Source organism: Phoxinus phoxinus (genome assembly GCF_949152265.1).
Source record: "Phoxinus phoxinus genome assembly, chromosome: 5".
In the NCBI taxonomy this organism is placed as follows: domain Eukaryota; kingdom Metazoa; phylum Chordata; class Actinopteri; order Cypriniformes; family Leuciscidae; genus Phoxinus; species Phoxinus phoxinus.
Genome location: NC_136880.1, coordinates 33,387,082 through 33,401,426, shown reverse-complemented (window position 1 = coordinate 33,401,426; position 14,345 = coordinate 33,387,082). Strand labels below are relative to the sequence as shown.

Genomic DNA, 14,345 nt, shown 5'->3' with positions numbered 1-14,345 from the left:
AGTCTTCCTGAAACCTAATTTACCTGCACAGCTGATAGATTGGAAAAACCATTTGCGCTCATTCATTTCCAATCGTTTGGCTTGTTGCATTTCAGGGGATGCATTCTGTTGAGTAAATTTGCTCTAGGTGAAAGCTTCTTCACTCTTCTATCAACACATCTGCAAGTCTAAACATCCCGCACAGAGCAGACATGAGAGGAAAGAGCTGAGTCCTCTATCCCTGAAGCAGGTTAGCTGCCAGTGTGTTATGGATGATGTACACAGTTTCGCTATAAGTTTTGCAGCGATATCCTCGATTTCGGATTGCGATCTTTAATTACTCCACCAGCAGGATCTTAATACATCATCAACAGAACAAGCAACAACATTGTATGGTCACTTCTTGTTAACCGTTCAGAGCGAGAAGTTCTGCACCAATGGTGAACCATGGAGATTATGCCATTAATGACTTTACACACCTTACACAATTGGAGACAATAGACCTTATTCAGAGCAGCGCCATGACATGTACTATGAAAGTGAGGCTGTGAGGGATAAACTTACCATAGGCCTATTTTCAATAGCATCGGCTTTAAAAGCAAAGCTTCCACAGCTCATATTGTCTGTTTTTTTTTTTTTTTTTTTTTGTCTACTGAAATTTATCTGAAAGATATTTTGCAGTGTTTTTCTTCAGCAGAACAATCCAAAGAGTAAATAACAGTACAGCCCACTGAAGAGATGTAGAGATGTATCTCACAGCATTGCTTTCATTCCTGTTAAAAATCAAAGATGGCGTTGCTGTGAATAAGGTCCATGGGCTGAATGTGGAAATAAGTACTCGACTTCACTGAAAATACATAGGCTAGTTTTTAAATTCTGAATCACTCATAGTATATGCCTGTTCAGACTAGGCCTACCAATAATCCCAACTCGAAAGAGTTTTACACTTTCTAAATACATAATGTTGATCATTATGTAAGTAGGCCTACATAATATGCACAGCAACAAACAAAAAGTTAATATTGAGTAACTTATAGAAGATATTACAGTATTGTCAGTTACTTCGTCCCTTCTTGCGACGTCAATGTAAACTGACCCAAGCAAAGCCACAGCAGAAGGAACGCGAAACAACACCAGTAGGGATGTTTCTATTCGGAATGCGCGAACGAATGAACACATCTTTTGAATGTGTTTTTGAATGAATCGGTTGTCTGAATGAGTCAATGATTCACTCATAAAGACAATCGCTTACTGGCACCTTCTGGCGTTAACCTGCAGTCACAAAAAATTCGAGAACACCTGTTATTTTAGTAGCCTATTGTTTATATACCCTATTATTATAGTAAGCTATTTATTATAGGCTATTAAATCAGATTTTATTTTTACATTTACAGTTTACATTTCAATTTTATTTTAAGTTTTCGTATTTTTGTTATGTGCTTTTGTCATTTCTCTTAGTTTTTTATATATATATTTCTATACAAACTTATTTTTTTAACCGGTTTAGTTTTAGTCATTTTAGTTGGCTAATTCAGCTTAAACACATTTATTTCTAATATTTATATTTTTTTTACTTTATTTACCTTATTTCAATTTTTAATAGTTTTAATAGTTTTCCTTTTAGTTACTGCAATAACAACACTTGTCTGGAATGCACAAACACAGACAAGCAAAATGATACAGTGAAAGTTCCACGTGCGGTCAGACGCCGCTAGCGCAAGACTAATCAGATGCAATAAAGACAGGAACTAGTTGTTGTATGCAATTCTCAATATATGTACATACATTTATATCAACACTCCAAGTCACTTGACACAAGGGTTAAATAGGCCTACCTGTTTTCATTATTGCTATTCAATCTCTGTGTCTTATTCCCAAATCTCTCTCCCATAGCTGTAATATGTCTTAGCTGTGTCTTTTGCTATTATGGAGCTCTCTAAATAATTAATTCCAATTCTATTTAAAATCTTATGAGAGCAATCTGTTCAAATGAAGTCTGAACTCCTCTCTTGCAGGAATCACTTATTTAGGATTCACAGTGGAGGTGATGCATCATCCAGATATTACATTTTTTATTTGCTTTATGTGTTTTTCAGTGCCTCGGTTAGTCTCTGAATCCATCATTTGCTCGTGGAGTCAATCTTTTCAGCACCTCGGAGAGTTCTCAGTATCTGTGGCAGTACTGCCTACCTCCCAAGAGGGGTCACCCTAGAGTCATCTGCGCTTAATTACTGCCTATGTGCCTACTACTGCCTAGAAACTACTTGAGGTCGCCTTGCAAGTTGCAAAGGAGCGAGTGAGAAATAAAAAAGAGACATTCTCATTCATGACAACCCATAGGTGACTGATTTGTGCTCTGAAATATTCTTGTTTAATATTGTACTTTTAGTTAGATCAATCTGTAGGCGTACATGATGCGAAAATGCAGACTCAAAGAGACCAGATGACATTGTGAAGGCCAAACATAGTCGGTTTATAAGCCCATCACCTCTGCATGATGCAATATTAAGAATATGACTCCATTCGTGTGGCACAGCATTAGTCACATTAGCTAGAGCAGCTCAAAGTATGGATCTTTACAGCCCATTTCCCCTTTAGTAGCTATAATTAGGGTAGTTTTGTGCAAAGTGCCTTTTTGAAGGGCAACAGAAAGTCCCTTTGAAGGGTGATTAGAAAAGCTTTTTTTCTCTCTCCTGCGGGTTAGATATTTATGTTAAAAAGGTAATACATAATGCATGAAAGGAATGGAAAAAGTGAAGGTGGGTGATATCCTTAGACTATGTATGGAGTAACTGTTTAGAGTCGTTACGTCTTTTGCGCCCCATTAGAGTCTGTAATGTACAGAATCTCAGTTCCACATGAGTATAATTCACTTCATATTAGGTCTTTAAAGGGATAATAGAGTGTTTTAAGATCGCCTTGCTTTCAGAATTGTGCCCATTGAGAACTTTAATCATCCACAAGACTTGCTCCATCAGATTAAGAACCTACAATTCATATCATTTGACTTTGAACGAGTCCTTGTCATTAAAGATACAGTTAGAGCGAAGGAGGTCGGTCATTATGATTAAATACAGTGTGAAATCAATAGTCTCTTTCTTATTGAATGTACTGGCTTCTTCTGTTTTTGCCACTAGTGGCCGCTGTCGCCCTGTAGATAGGAACTGTGTTTTTCTATCTCGATGTTCTGGGGGACATTAATAGTGTAACATGCGGCTAGTGATATAGCATGTAGCATTTGCATAAACTTGGTGGAGATCTTTGGATGAGGTACTCATTTACCTTAAACATTTTGTTTTATTGCATATTTATCAGATAACGGCAGCTGTCTCATAAATTAAATAAATAGGTTTCAAATCCGTTTTAAAAATGCACTAACCTTAATCCAAAATTAAACAGCCTTTAAGAAAATAACTCAAGTTTAACCACCTCATTTTACTGTAACGTTAGTGATTTTGCTGCTCTACAAACTGTACTGGCCTAATTTTTCCTTATTTTTTGGATATGTTAGTGCCTATAAGTGTTATATAAATGTAATGGTGCATATAGTAAGTAATCATTCAGTATCAAAGTATAACGTTATATCAATAACCTGATATTAATGCGGTATGATTGTGCCATGAATACCAACCAACTGCTATAGTTTTCCCTTGTATCTTTTTAATCACATGACCAGCTTTTATAGATTTATTTTATGCATGTGTTTTTAAGTCACATTACGTGTTCTTGTTTGGTTATTCTGACCTGATCACATTGTGTTATGTATGTTTTCCCTATTTTGTAAGCCCTACACATTCTTGTCACTGCAGGGTTTTTTTATTGTCCGGAATTTACACTATGTATTCTGCATCCATCCGTCCATCTATTTACCTATTTTATTAAATAATAGGTGTATGTTTACAGAGTATGGTTTAGAATTTTGTCAACAAAATATGCCTTGTCCAGTGTGTAATTTTCACTTGTTGCTCTGTATAGGCTACTCTGGCAAAAATGCTGAGTCTAATGCTTACAAAACAGTCAATTTATCACACTATCTATAAGCGTATATTTACATTTAGCTAAACTAAAGCCTTTCAGTGATCAATGAGGGATTCCTCAGAAATGTGGTTGACATCATCATTAACATGCATCACATAAACATCACAACGATTAGCCTAAGACACTTCACATTTAAACATAAAGTCATAATGTTGTTTTAATATAATACTGTTTTGCTATTTGCAATAGTTACTATTTTTCATAGTATTTTTTTTTTTTAATGAAATGTAGCCTGTTAATAAATCCAGTAAGGTTGACCTGAAAACATCATCATAATTATTACTTTATAATATTAGTATAGGAACTAACACAATTAAAAAACAATGTCCCTGTTTTTTTTTGTGTGTGTTTTTTTTTTTAATTTTTTTTTATAATAAGTGATTTTTTTTGAATATATATTTTGATTACTGAACTAGGAAAGGTTTACATTTTAGAAATCTGGTCACCTTACTACATAATAATCAATAATCCACAGGCTAATTCATTGCAGAGAGAGTGAAGTCCAGTTCAGGCATTCTACTGTAACTTATTTTATATAAAGTATTGCGCTGTATGTTTATCCCTCATTAATCCCGCTTGGTTATAGGTGAACATTATAGATAGTCTTGAATATGCATAGATCACATCATTTGTTCCCAAAAATAGTACTTCCATTTCATAGCAAACCATATAGTTCTGTACAAATAGTGCAAATATTTGCTGCTTTGTGATTAAGGTTTTTCTTTATTGTAGTGTTATCCAGAATACTATGGTGTGAGACACTGAAATGGCTGGCCGTATTCCTCTGGTTTTGCTGGCCTGTGGCTCCTTCAACCCTATTACCCTCCAGCACATGCGTCTGTTTGAGCTGGCCAGAGACCACATGCACCAGACAGGTTGGTGCCAACTGTTCATTTCCTTAAAATTGGCAATCATCATCTATTATCAGGCCAAAACTGGCCTCATTTTCACTGTCCCTCTGAGATTTTGAATTACCTTTATTTTTGTGTCCCTGTTAATTTTAGTTAATTTTTTAGTTACTTGGTTATGTGCTTTTGTGTTTCCACCACGGAATAAAAATACAAAAGGTAATTGTGACTATCTCACAATGCTGTTGACTGTTTTTCTCGCTATTCTGAGGGAAAAAGTCTAAATTGCGAGAAAAATAGTAAAACTAATATAAACTCGAAATTTCGAGTTAAGAAATCAGAATTGCGAGTGAGATAAACTCATAATTGCAATAAAGTGTCAGAATTGTGAGCTGACATTTTTTTTCTCAGAATTTGACTTTTAACTTGCAATTCCGAGTTTATATCTCACAATTATGACATTTTCTCACAATTGTGAGTTTATAAAGTGAAAAGATAGAAAAACAAAAAGAAAACATAAAAGATATAAACTTGCAATTGCGAAGTGCGAACCATACAGGGAAAAAAAATAACTTTCAGTCAGAAAAAAAGTCAGAATCACGAGTTTAAATCTTGGAATTCTGATTTAATTTTTAATCATTTTTTTAATCATTTTTCTCTTTTTCATTTAATTTTAGTTTTTCAACTAATATTTTATTTTATTTCAGCTTTATTTCAATTCAGTTTTAGTTTGAGTTAATATAATAACCCTGTTTGAGATAATAACTCTGGTTTAAATCTGTGTTTAAATACAGCGGCTTTTCTTTGTATAAGGCTGTAAGGAATGAGCGACAAATGCAAAGTGTGTATGTTTAATGCTCTTAGCAGTGCTTTTGCGTTAGATGACCTGTGAAAATGTATTTGCATAAGCTAATACACAAAGTTTACAAGCAAAAACGGCTTTGTGGCAGCTTTAACACTGTGTCTACAATGCAAGCCAGAATTTCAAGTTGTGTTGATTAGAATTGGAGCAATTTTGTTGTGTTGCACCGCTAGCTTACAGTACAGACATCTCAACAGCCTGGACATGGTGCTGCACACTGACATTTTTGCTCGTGTTTATTTACTGTACGCAGTGTACTCCAAAAATTACTTGCAGAAAAAGCTTGACAAGTAGCCAAATAGCTTGCATTGCATATTATATTACCTAAAGAGTGTCTTGAGACTTGTTTGTGGCTTATTGGCATTTTTATGAAAGATTAAAATGAAATTAAATATATTTATAAAAAATAAATTCTGTTTTAGAATGTCTTGCACATGCAGCTAAATGAGAAAATGCAAACTGAAATTGTAGTCTGATGTGAATTCATCTTGACTATGCAAAATGAAGGCATTAACACATTAAGCATTCAGCAACTCATTAGAGTCTGCCTGTGTATGCAAAGCTTGTGTTAATTTGTGTGCAGTGACTTAGAAACTTTTGTAGGGCTGTTGCACTTAGAAAAGGAATCAACGTCTATTTAATAGGCCACTTATTTACATTTTAAGGCAAATGCATTAAAGGTGCAGTAAGGGGTTTCTGAGAAACACTATTGATATTTGAAATCAACCCAAACAAACACACCCCTCCCTTCATTGCTCTGCCCGCAACATGCACAAACACACAATGCAAAATCGGATGTCTCTTTACCATTGCTGAAGAAAATCAAAATAATGCTTTGCTAAAAATTAAGCGACGATGACGAGCGAATGACGTTTTCAGGCCTTCCCGCTTAGGTCTGTCCAGTGCTGGAAAGCTTTTCTAATATTAACGCGGGTCCTAAAGCTCTTGCCTGATCACAACCCTACTTTTCCCATTGATATTCCTCTGACCTATCCTAGAAATCTAGACGCAGCCTAGCGGCAGCAAAATTTATTTTGCAGCCAGGGTAGTCTAGCAACTCTCTCCGCTGGAAAAACCAAACTCTAGTCAGGCCAATCACATCGTGTATAGAGTCGGTGGGCGGGCTTAACATAATGACGACAGTTCCCTGCTACTTTAAAACAAAGACTTTCGAATCGGCTTTGGTCGCGACTCTATAGGACTTTGAGTTAAGCTTTTCTTTGAGAAAAGAACAAAGAACGGCACTTAAGTCATTCTTAAAAAAGGAAGATGTGTTCGTAGTTTTGCCGACCGGATCTTTGCCGCTCTGACTACGTCACCTTCTCTGTTGCTCTGGTTGGTTGTAGTGCAGTTGTAGGGTTGTAGTGTTCTATTGCGTGCAGAGGGAATTTGAAAGACAACTCGGATTGAGCCATCCCAATGGTGAGTTCCCAGACCCAACATCTTGATGTGGGTCTGGCTTGCCAGGCTACTTCTGACCTTTTCTCTTTTGTAATGTCTCTCAGCCATCTCTCTTTCTATAGCCTTTCTTCAAATCTCCCTCTTGCTTACTCTCGCTCCTCCCCCATCATGACTGTATAAATCCCCTACTGCTGATTGGCTACAAGTGTGTTGTGGTGCTCGGTCCGATCCACTTTCAACAGTGTTTCTCAGAAATCACTTACGGCACCTTTAATCCAAAGTCTCTGATGCATTGCATTCATGATATACATTTTATCATTTGAACCCATATTTTTGGGATTGTTATACTGTTTGAGCTACAGGAACTGTGGTACGCTTTAAATGTGAATCTGATAATGATGTATTTGACTCAATTTGGGTCAGATATGTTGCCTTTTTCTTTCTCGCAGGTCTGTATCGTGTGGTGGGTGGCATTCTATCTCCTGTCGGTGATGGTTATGGTAAACAGGGCCTTGTTGCTTCGAAACACCGACTTGCTATGGCAAGACTGGCCCTGCAGACCTCTGACTGGGTTTCCGTAGATGACTGGGAGAGCCAGCAGGCGGATTGGACAGAGACTGTGGTGACCATGAGGTATATATATATAGAGAGAGAGAGAGCGAGAGAGAGAGAGAGAGAGAGAGAGAACGGTTTTAGCGAAGAACTGCATTGGCTTCTTACCATGACTAATGTGAATCATTTATCCAGTCAAACGTTGGACAAGACGAGGAAACATTTTGGAGTCTTTTAACACAACTGGGACACTGGGCTGTAAAGGAAACATTAACTGGTTTTGACAGATGAGGTGCTAAATGCCTGATTATACCTCCATTATCCCAGAAAATGCTCAGAGGTTTATAGCTAGAGTCATCTTTGATGATAGAAAAGTTGCCTTTTTTTTTTTACTTCACATTTTAAATATACTGGTGTTATTAATATCAAATAATATTAAGTTTATGATACGCCATACAGTTACATGATGTTGACTTTAATGAACTGATGGTGCACATTAGGACTTAAAGAATCTTATATCTCACATATGAATTCCCAGAAGTCTAATTTATACAGTGCAATATATACAAGAATATAAAAGAATAAGACTGAAAAGCAGGTATAGAATATAGATATTCAATCTTTACTGTAGAAATCTTACATGTTGCCATTATATCTTCATATCTTGCTTTGATATGTGAATTCACCTTGCATTACCCTCTATGAAGGACTTTACAAACTCACTGTCATCTTCGAACCATCTGAGCTGAGCTAAAGCCAAAACTTTATAGGAGCCGAATCCTTAAATTCCCTGTGTATGAGATATCCAATGGCCAGGCACTGACGTGACTCATTCCAGCCCGGCTATCCATCATGACAGCCACAGTTTCCATTCTCCTCGGATTCTGCCACAGAAAATAGGAGACACCCTGTCATCCTTTAGTATTTGGCTTTTAGTGTTTTCATTTTGTACCCATGCCAAATTTGTGTCCCCTCTTTTTACCTTGATGGGCCGTTCTTCCTTTTGAATCCCTCAGATAGTAACAAGAGACTTTTTAAGGACCCCTCTGGGTACTCAAATTTTTATGGCAATTGTTAGCTGTGCCCTTAGGTGGCTAATTAATACTCAGATGCCAGGGAGGAGGATGGCTGCTCTTGCGCCAGGGGCACCCGTGCCAGGACTTTATCTTTCTAGGTTCGTAATTTACTTCCTGGCAGAACTGGATGAAATACACAATTGCTTATATGCCCTTGCAGTTGACCTGTGTGTTGAATTACTTGGTTGAGTTTTCGCTATTTTAAAGGACATATTGCCATACAGGCTCTGTTCTAAAACCCAGTGAGCATTTTAAGGTAGACTCCTCATGAAAAGGCTGTTGCAACATTGCTTGTATGCTTTACATAGAAAATGCATAACACTGATCTATTTGTAGAGGAGAAAAATCCATCTATATGTCTTCTAACCATTTTCCATTCTAATTTTATTTTATTTTTTTACATTTTATTCAGCAAGATTGCATTAAATTGATCAAAACCGTGTTCTTTTTTTTTGGACCTCAATTCAAATTCTTTAAAAAGCTTTCGCAATTCAATTCTGAATGACGAACAACCCTGGTTGGTTCATAATAAAAGCTCTTATACCCTAAAGTCCACACTTCGCTTTATACATTAAACACTCACATCCATGTGGGCGATATATAGATTTAACAACTGTTGTTAGCTCAATAATTATCTCCTTGTAATGGTTCCACACGCCTTCGCAACACCAAAGCTGATTAAAGCCTCTTGTGAGAGATTGGAGAAGGTAAGATGCAAATCTATAGGCTCATGTGATTCAGTGAGAATGTAAAGCTTCTCCCATGTTCATAAGCTGATTACCTAAACAGTATGGCCATTCATGCTCTCTGTTGCTTATCTGCTGTTTGTTTCTAAACACAGGTACCACTATGGCCTCATGGCTGCTCAGTGCCACCACAGCAAGGACCCGCCCACAAATGAGCAACCAGCCTCTGGTAAGCCCCGCCCACCTCTCAGTATGTCTTTGTAAATTGCCATAGAAACCTCTCAACACAATTCGGTTTCCTTCTAAGCCTCCTCTCATGCCTAACAGAGCATTTTCTGTCTTCGCTAATCACTTTAGATAAGTCCGGCGCATTTAAAACAGGCTGTTGTCTTCTTTCTGGCCAGCACAAGCGCTGTTAGGCCTCTTTTCAAAAGTGCTTTTATTTGGGGGTGTTGTAGAGGTGCATGCTAATGAAGTCTAATACCCTCCACGGGATGACTGGGCTTAAGACAAGCGTGCTCGGACTATTAATGAAGCTGAGATTATTAATAGCCAGGACAACTTTAAAACAAGACAAGTGCCAAGAATGATAGAACGCAAGCACGCGAAAACCCTGTTATCTTAAAAACCTTTCACAGGATCCCTTGATTCTTTTGCAAACCCTTTTGTTCTGATACCATTTATTTCATCTGTATTTTCTTTTGCTTGACAGTAGACTGAAGATAACATAAAGGAACTCCTCCTCATCCTTCTATTACAATGATAAATAAACACATCAGTTGGAATTAACCTAAAAGACGTTGAAAATCATTGACTTTTTCAGAAAGAGATCCGTTTAATTTTATATTTCATGTTGAATTATCACAGGGATTATTTTTTATTAAAATTGCCTTCATGCAAGACTCATTTAGGCGATTCAGAGAAATTTGGCGCTTGCTGAATTAAGCCATTTATGATTATATGGAAATATTAGTGATTGTATTAAAATGTGCACAATGCGTTTAATAACTGTGTTTTACATGAATGTATGCATTATTAGAATAAGTTTAAAAAGGGTGTCGTTTCCCAGCCTCTTGCAGTGCACATACGTTTCTTTAGGTCTATATTTAGTCACGTGGAGTAGAAATAAAGAGCTTTAGTGGGCCTGCAAGGTTCATTTCCTGACCCCTGCCATTCATGTCTGAATAAACAAAAGCCAGCTCTCTGACACATGTTATAGAGAAAGAATTAGAGTTAAAAGCATACTATTGATTCTTTCATATGCTGTAAATATCACTGCTGAGGTCTAGCCCTAGCATTGCTGGCCATGAAATGATTTCTAATGAAGCATTGAGAAAAGAACAAGTGAGATTTCTGCCGGTTTCGTGCAAGGGGTCAAGGAGTGTCAAATATATCATTTTGTGAATGGGAGGCTTTGAGTCACCATAACATTTTAAAAGACTGGGAAATTCACTAAGCATTGTTTTTTTGATTGTATTAGCAAATGTTACATTAAAGGAAAGATGGAAGTCTGTTAACAGGCACAAAATATGTGCTGAACGCTATTTCCACAGTGTAATTTACAGTATCCCTGAGTTCTAGGTTAGGCAGGATGCAGAAGGTTATGATAATTTGGCATACTTTGTTGGGACTGTATAATATCGCTCTATCACTCAAAGTTGATCAATTTTTGCAACATTAACATTTGTTATTTTTCTGTTTATTACTGTGAAGCTGCAATGAAACGATCTCCATTGTTTAAAGCGCTGTGTTAATAAATTTGTCTTGACTTGACTATTCTAGTATTTATTAATATTTTGAATTGGCTTTTATTTTTATATTTTCAGTTTTCTTTTTTAGTAAGGTTATATGCGTTTGACACTTTTATTAGTTTTTGTCTTTTTTAAATAATAATAATTGAATGCCTTCATTGTTTAGCATTTACCAGTATGTAATATATCTGTATAGATTTATTATATATATATACACTAAACAATAAAGGCTTTATATAAGTATCGAACAATTATAGATACTTTAATACATTTTTAATTTTATGGTTTTCAACTAATATTTACGTTTGATTTTTTTTTTTTCGGCTTTATTTCAATTATCAAAAAAGTTTGTTTAAAAAAAAAGTACAGGGCTTGAAAGGTCTTAGGTCTTATTCACCTAGACACGAGGGTGAATCAATTATGACGATGAAATTTCATTTTGAAAGATGCGAATGAGCAATCACATTTATATTGTTCAGAAACACTTGGTTCCTTTTATTACAGACTCATTCAAAAAAAAAAAAAAAGGTGCTGCGAGCAATTATGTATGGATTGGCACTCCGAAAATATGTCTTAGATATCACTGATTTAGGTCTTCTAAATTATCGTGTCAGTCTCGGTGACAGCCTTAGGCTCTGCACACTGCCACCGTTCACGTTAAGCACCATATTCAGCTTCATAAGCAGTTGTCAGTTTTCTACCACTCCTTTTGACAACTTTGACAGTATTATGATGAAGTATGAAGTGCAGCTGCTGCCTTCTGCTCCATTTCTGATAACAGTTGAATGGTTCCGAAACAGTGCTTATATCACCTTTTGAATACATTGAAAAGATGAAAATGACTATAATATACAATCAGTAATGTGATCGATTTCCCCCCCTACAGATGTCCCACAGTTGAAGCTGCTTTGTGGAGCTGATTTCATGGACACGTTTAAGGTGCCTGGTTTGTGGAGGGACGATCATGTAGAGGAGGTGGTGGGCCGCTTCGGACTGGTCTGCGTGAGCCGTGGTAGCCGTCAGCCAGACCGGGCTATACACGAGTCCGACTTGTTGTCCAGGCACCGGCAGGGCATTTTCCTGGTTCGGGAGTGGGTACACAATGAGATCAGCGCTACAGAGATCCGACGAGCCCTACGTAGAGGCCACAGTGTTAAATATCTTTTACCAGACTCTGTCATTGATTACATAAGAGAGCACAACCTTTATACCCAAGAAAGTGAGATGAAGAACAAAGACGTTAAACTACGACCTCTTGCCATGCAAGCAATACAAGACTGATGTAGGCTTTCGGGGATTCAGAGCCTGAGGTGGTCTAAAGGCCAATTCACACTGAACCGACAAATGACAACCAATGGTAAAGAGGTAACGCACTGATCCGGCAAAACCGACAAATCCAGACCGCAACATAGTGTCGGCCCAGATCCGGCCCACATCTGGGCCTTGTGGAACCCATATGTACCAGATGTGGGCCGGATCTGGGCTGACACTATGTTGTGGTCGGGTTTTGCCGGATCAGTGTGTTACCATTGGTTGGTGCTTGTTTTTGCCAATTGAACATGTTCAATCCACCTCTGTCGTTGCAGTGTGAATTGGCCTTTAAGGTGCGGTCACATGTACCGTTGTTCAAAGAATTTAAGCGTACAAAATCCAGTCCAAATCCAAGCAATCGGGAATATTGCGTCAGGGCGAAAGATTTCCGCACACAGATTTCTCATTTAGTTCAAGTTGGTTACATGAATTTGCAACGTTGACCAACAGAAAACTGAGCAGTGCTTTATACATCACTACACTAGTAATGGACGGAGGACCTTTTTTGTCCCCCCTCAGAATTTCGTTTAAAAGGTGCGATCACATTAGCTAAATTTCAGTGAATTCAGTGTATAAATATATGAAGCACAGCTCATACAGAAGTCACTTTCAAACCAAGTGTCTTTTATGTTGGTCAGCGCGGCGAATTCGTATGAGCATCAAAATCTGGGTGGGGAACTTTTTCGCCCTCGCGCGAAACTCCCGATCACATGGGTTCTTTTTAGGATCTGTGCGATTCCGATTTGAATTCGCCCTGCAAAATTTCGCCCACAAACTTTAAATGTGACCACCAGTCACACAAAAAAAAACGCTAAATATGTTTCAAAAGATTCAAATTCCCTCTTGCCTGTGAAAGCAGCTTTAGAGGAGTTTCATATTTTGTCTTGTGTAAAGTGAGCATTATCCATGACCATGGTTTCCTAGTGTAATGTGTGGAGAGGGATTTAGACATTTATCCTCTCTCTGCAGGAGTTAGATTTGCCAGATCACTGCAGAGCTGTAGGTCCATGTTCAGCAGGTCTGAGATTTGTTGACTTTTGCTGAATGTCACGAGGAAGATAAATAACAGAGCCTTTACACTTTGGAGAGCAAACATTGCTTCTTCCATTTTCATTTGCACAGAAAGCGTCATTCATGTTGTCAGGTCCCTAAAGACGTTTCATCAAGCTTTGTCGGTGGGGGGAAAAAAGTTTCTGACAAAATAAAATAGAAGAATGTGGTTTGGGATATTTGAAGTGATGTCTATCTGAATCATTTCTTTTTGTCCTTGTATCACCAACAGTGAGTTCTGGTTCAAACCGGCTAGTAGCTTTAAGGGTGTTTTTTGCTATGTTGAAGCCCTCCTGCTGACAGTCTTTGAGTGTGGAGTTTGTGTTTTAAAAGAATGCCTTTGTTCATGCTGTCTCAAAAGAAAAGCTGGAGGAATTAATTCAACAGAAGCCGTCCCTCTCTTCTAGATGGCCCCTGCTTTGCACAGAAGGGTTTCATGCATGTTTGCTGATTCAAAGCATCAGGCAGATGAAAGGAGTGACAATTGAGTTCAATCTTTTATCAAGCACAAAACATACTTTTCTTAAATTTGACGAACAAATAAGACAGATGTATAAACACAATCTGTGGAATAAAAAGTTCATCACCTGTAATGAAAGATTTAAAAAACACAGCTGTATTTAATGTGTGAGTGAATCTAAGAGAAATACATTGTTTATTAAAAAAACATTTTCAGTGTTTTTTTTTTAAGTATCAGTAGCATAATGTTGCCACATTATATTGGGGACGTTGTCACAATGGAAAAGATGATAATCATTACAGTATTTAGAAAATTATGAAACAACAATTAA

General features: G+C 37.3%; 1 protein-coding gene across 2 annotated transcripts; it reads left to right on the top strand.

Annotated features, from left to right (window-relative positions):
• Positions 1-3,137: 3,137 nt before the first annotated feature.
• On the top strand, positions 3,138-14,214 carry nmnat3 (nicotinamide nucleotide adenylyltransferase 3). Of its 2 annotated transcripts, XM_079613587.1 has the most exons (6): positions 3,138-3,249; positions 4,750-4,892; positions 7,578-7,761; positions 9,598-9,671; positions 12,080-12,503; positions 12,780-14,214. In XM_079613587.1, the coding sequence occupies exons 2-5, from the start codon at positions 4,784-4,786 to the stop codon at positions 12,472-12,474; spliced, it is 762 nt and encodes a 253-aa protein (XP_079469713.1). In that variant the 5' UTR covers positions 3,138-3,249; positions 4,750-4,783; the 3' UTR covers positions 12,475-12,503; positions 12,780-14,214. The 2 variants fall into 2 exon arrangements, with proteins under 2 accessions (XP_079469713.1, XP_079469712.1); XM_079613586.1 differs by having other exon boundaries at positions 12,080-14,213.
• Positions 14,215-14,345: the final 131 nt, after the last annotated feature.

Excerpts from the sequence above, each read along its gene's own strand:
- nmnat3 (XM_079613587.1), top strand. The coding sequence starts at position 4,784 with ATGGCTGGCCGTATTCCTCTGGTTTTGCTGGCCTGTGGCTCCTTCAAC. Across the intron at positions 7,762-9,597 it reads GAGACTGTGGTGACCATGAG|GTACCACTATGGCCTCATGG; the intron begins GTATATATATAT and ends TTCTAAACACAG. Across the intron at positions 9,672-12,079 it reads AAATGAGCAACCAGCCTCTG|ATGTCCCACAGTTGAAGCTG; the intron begins GTAAGCCCCGCC and ends CCCCCCCTACAG.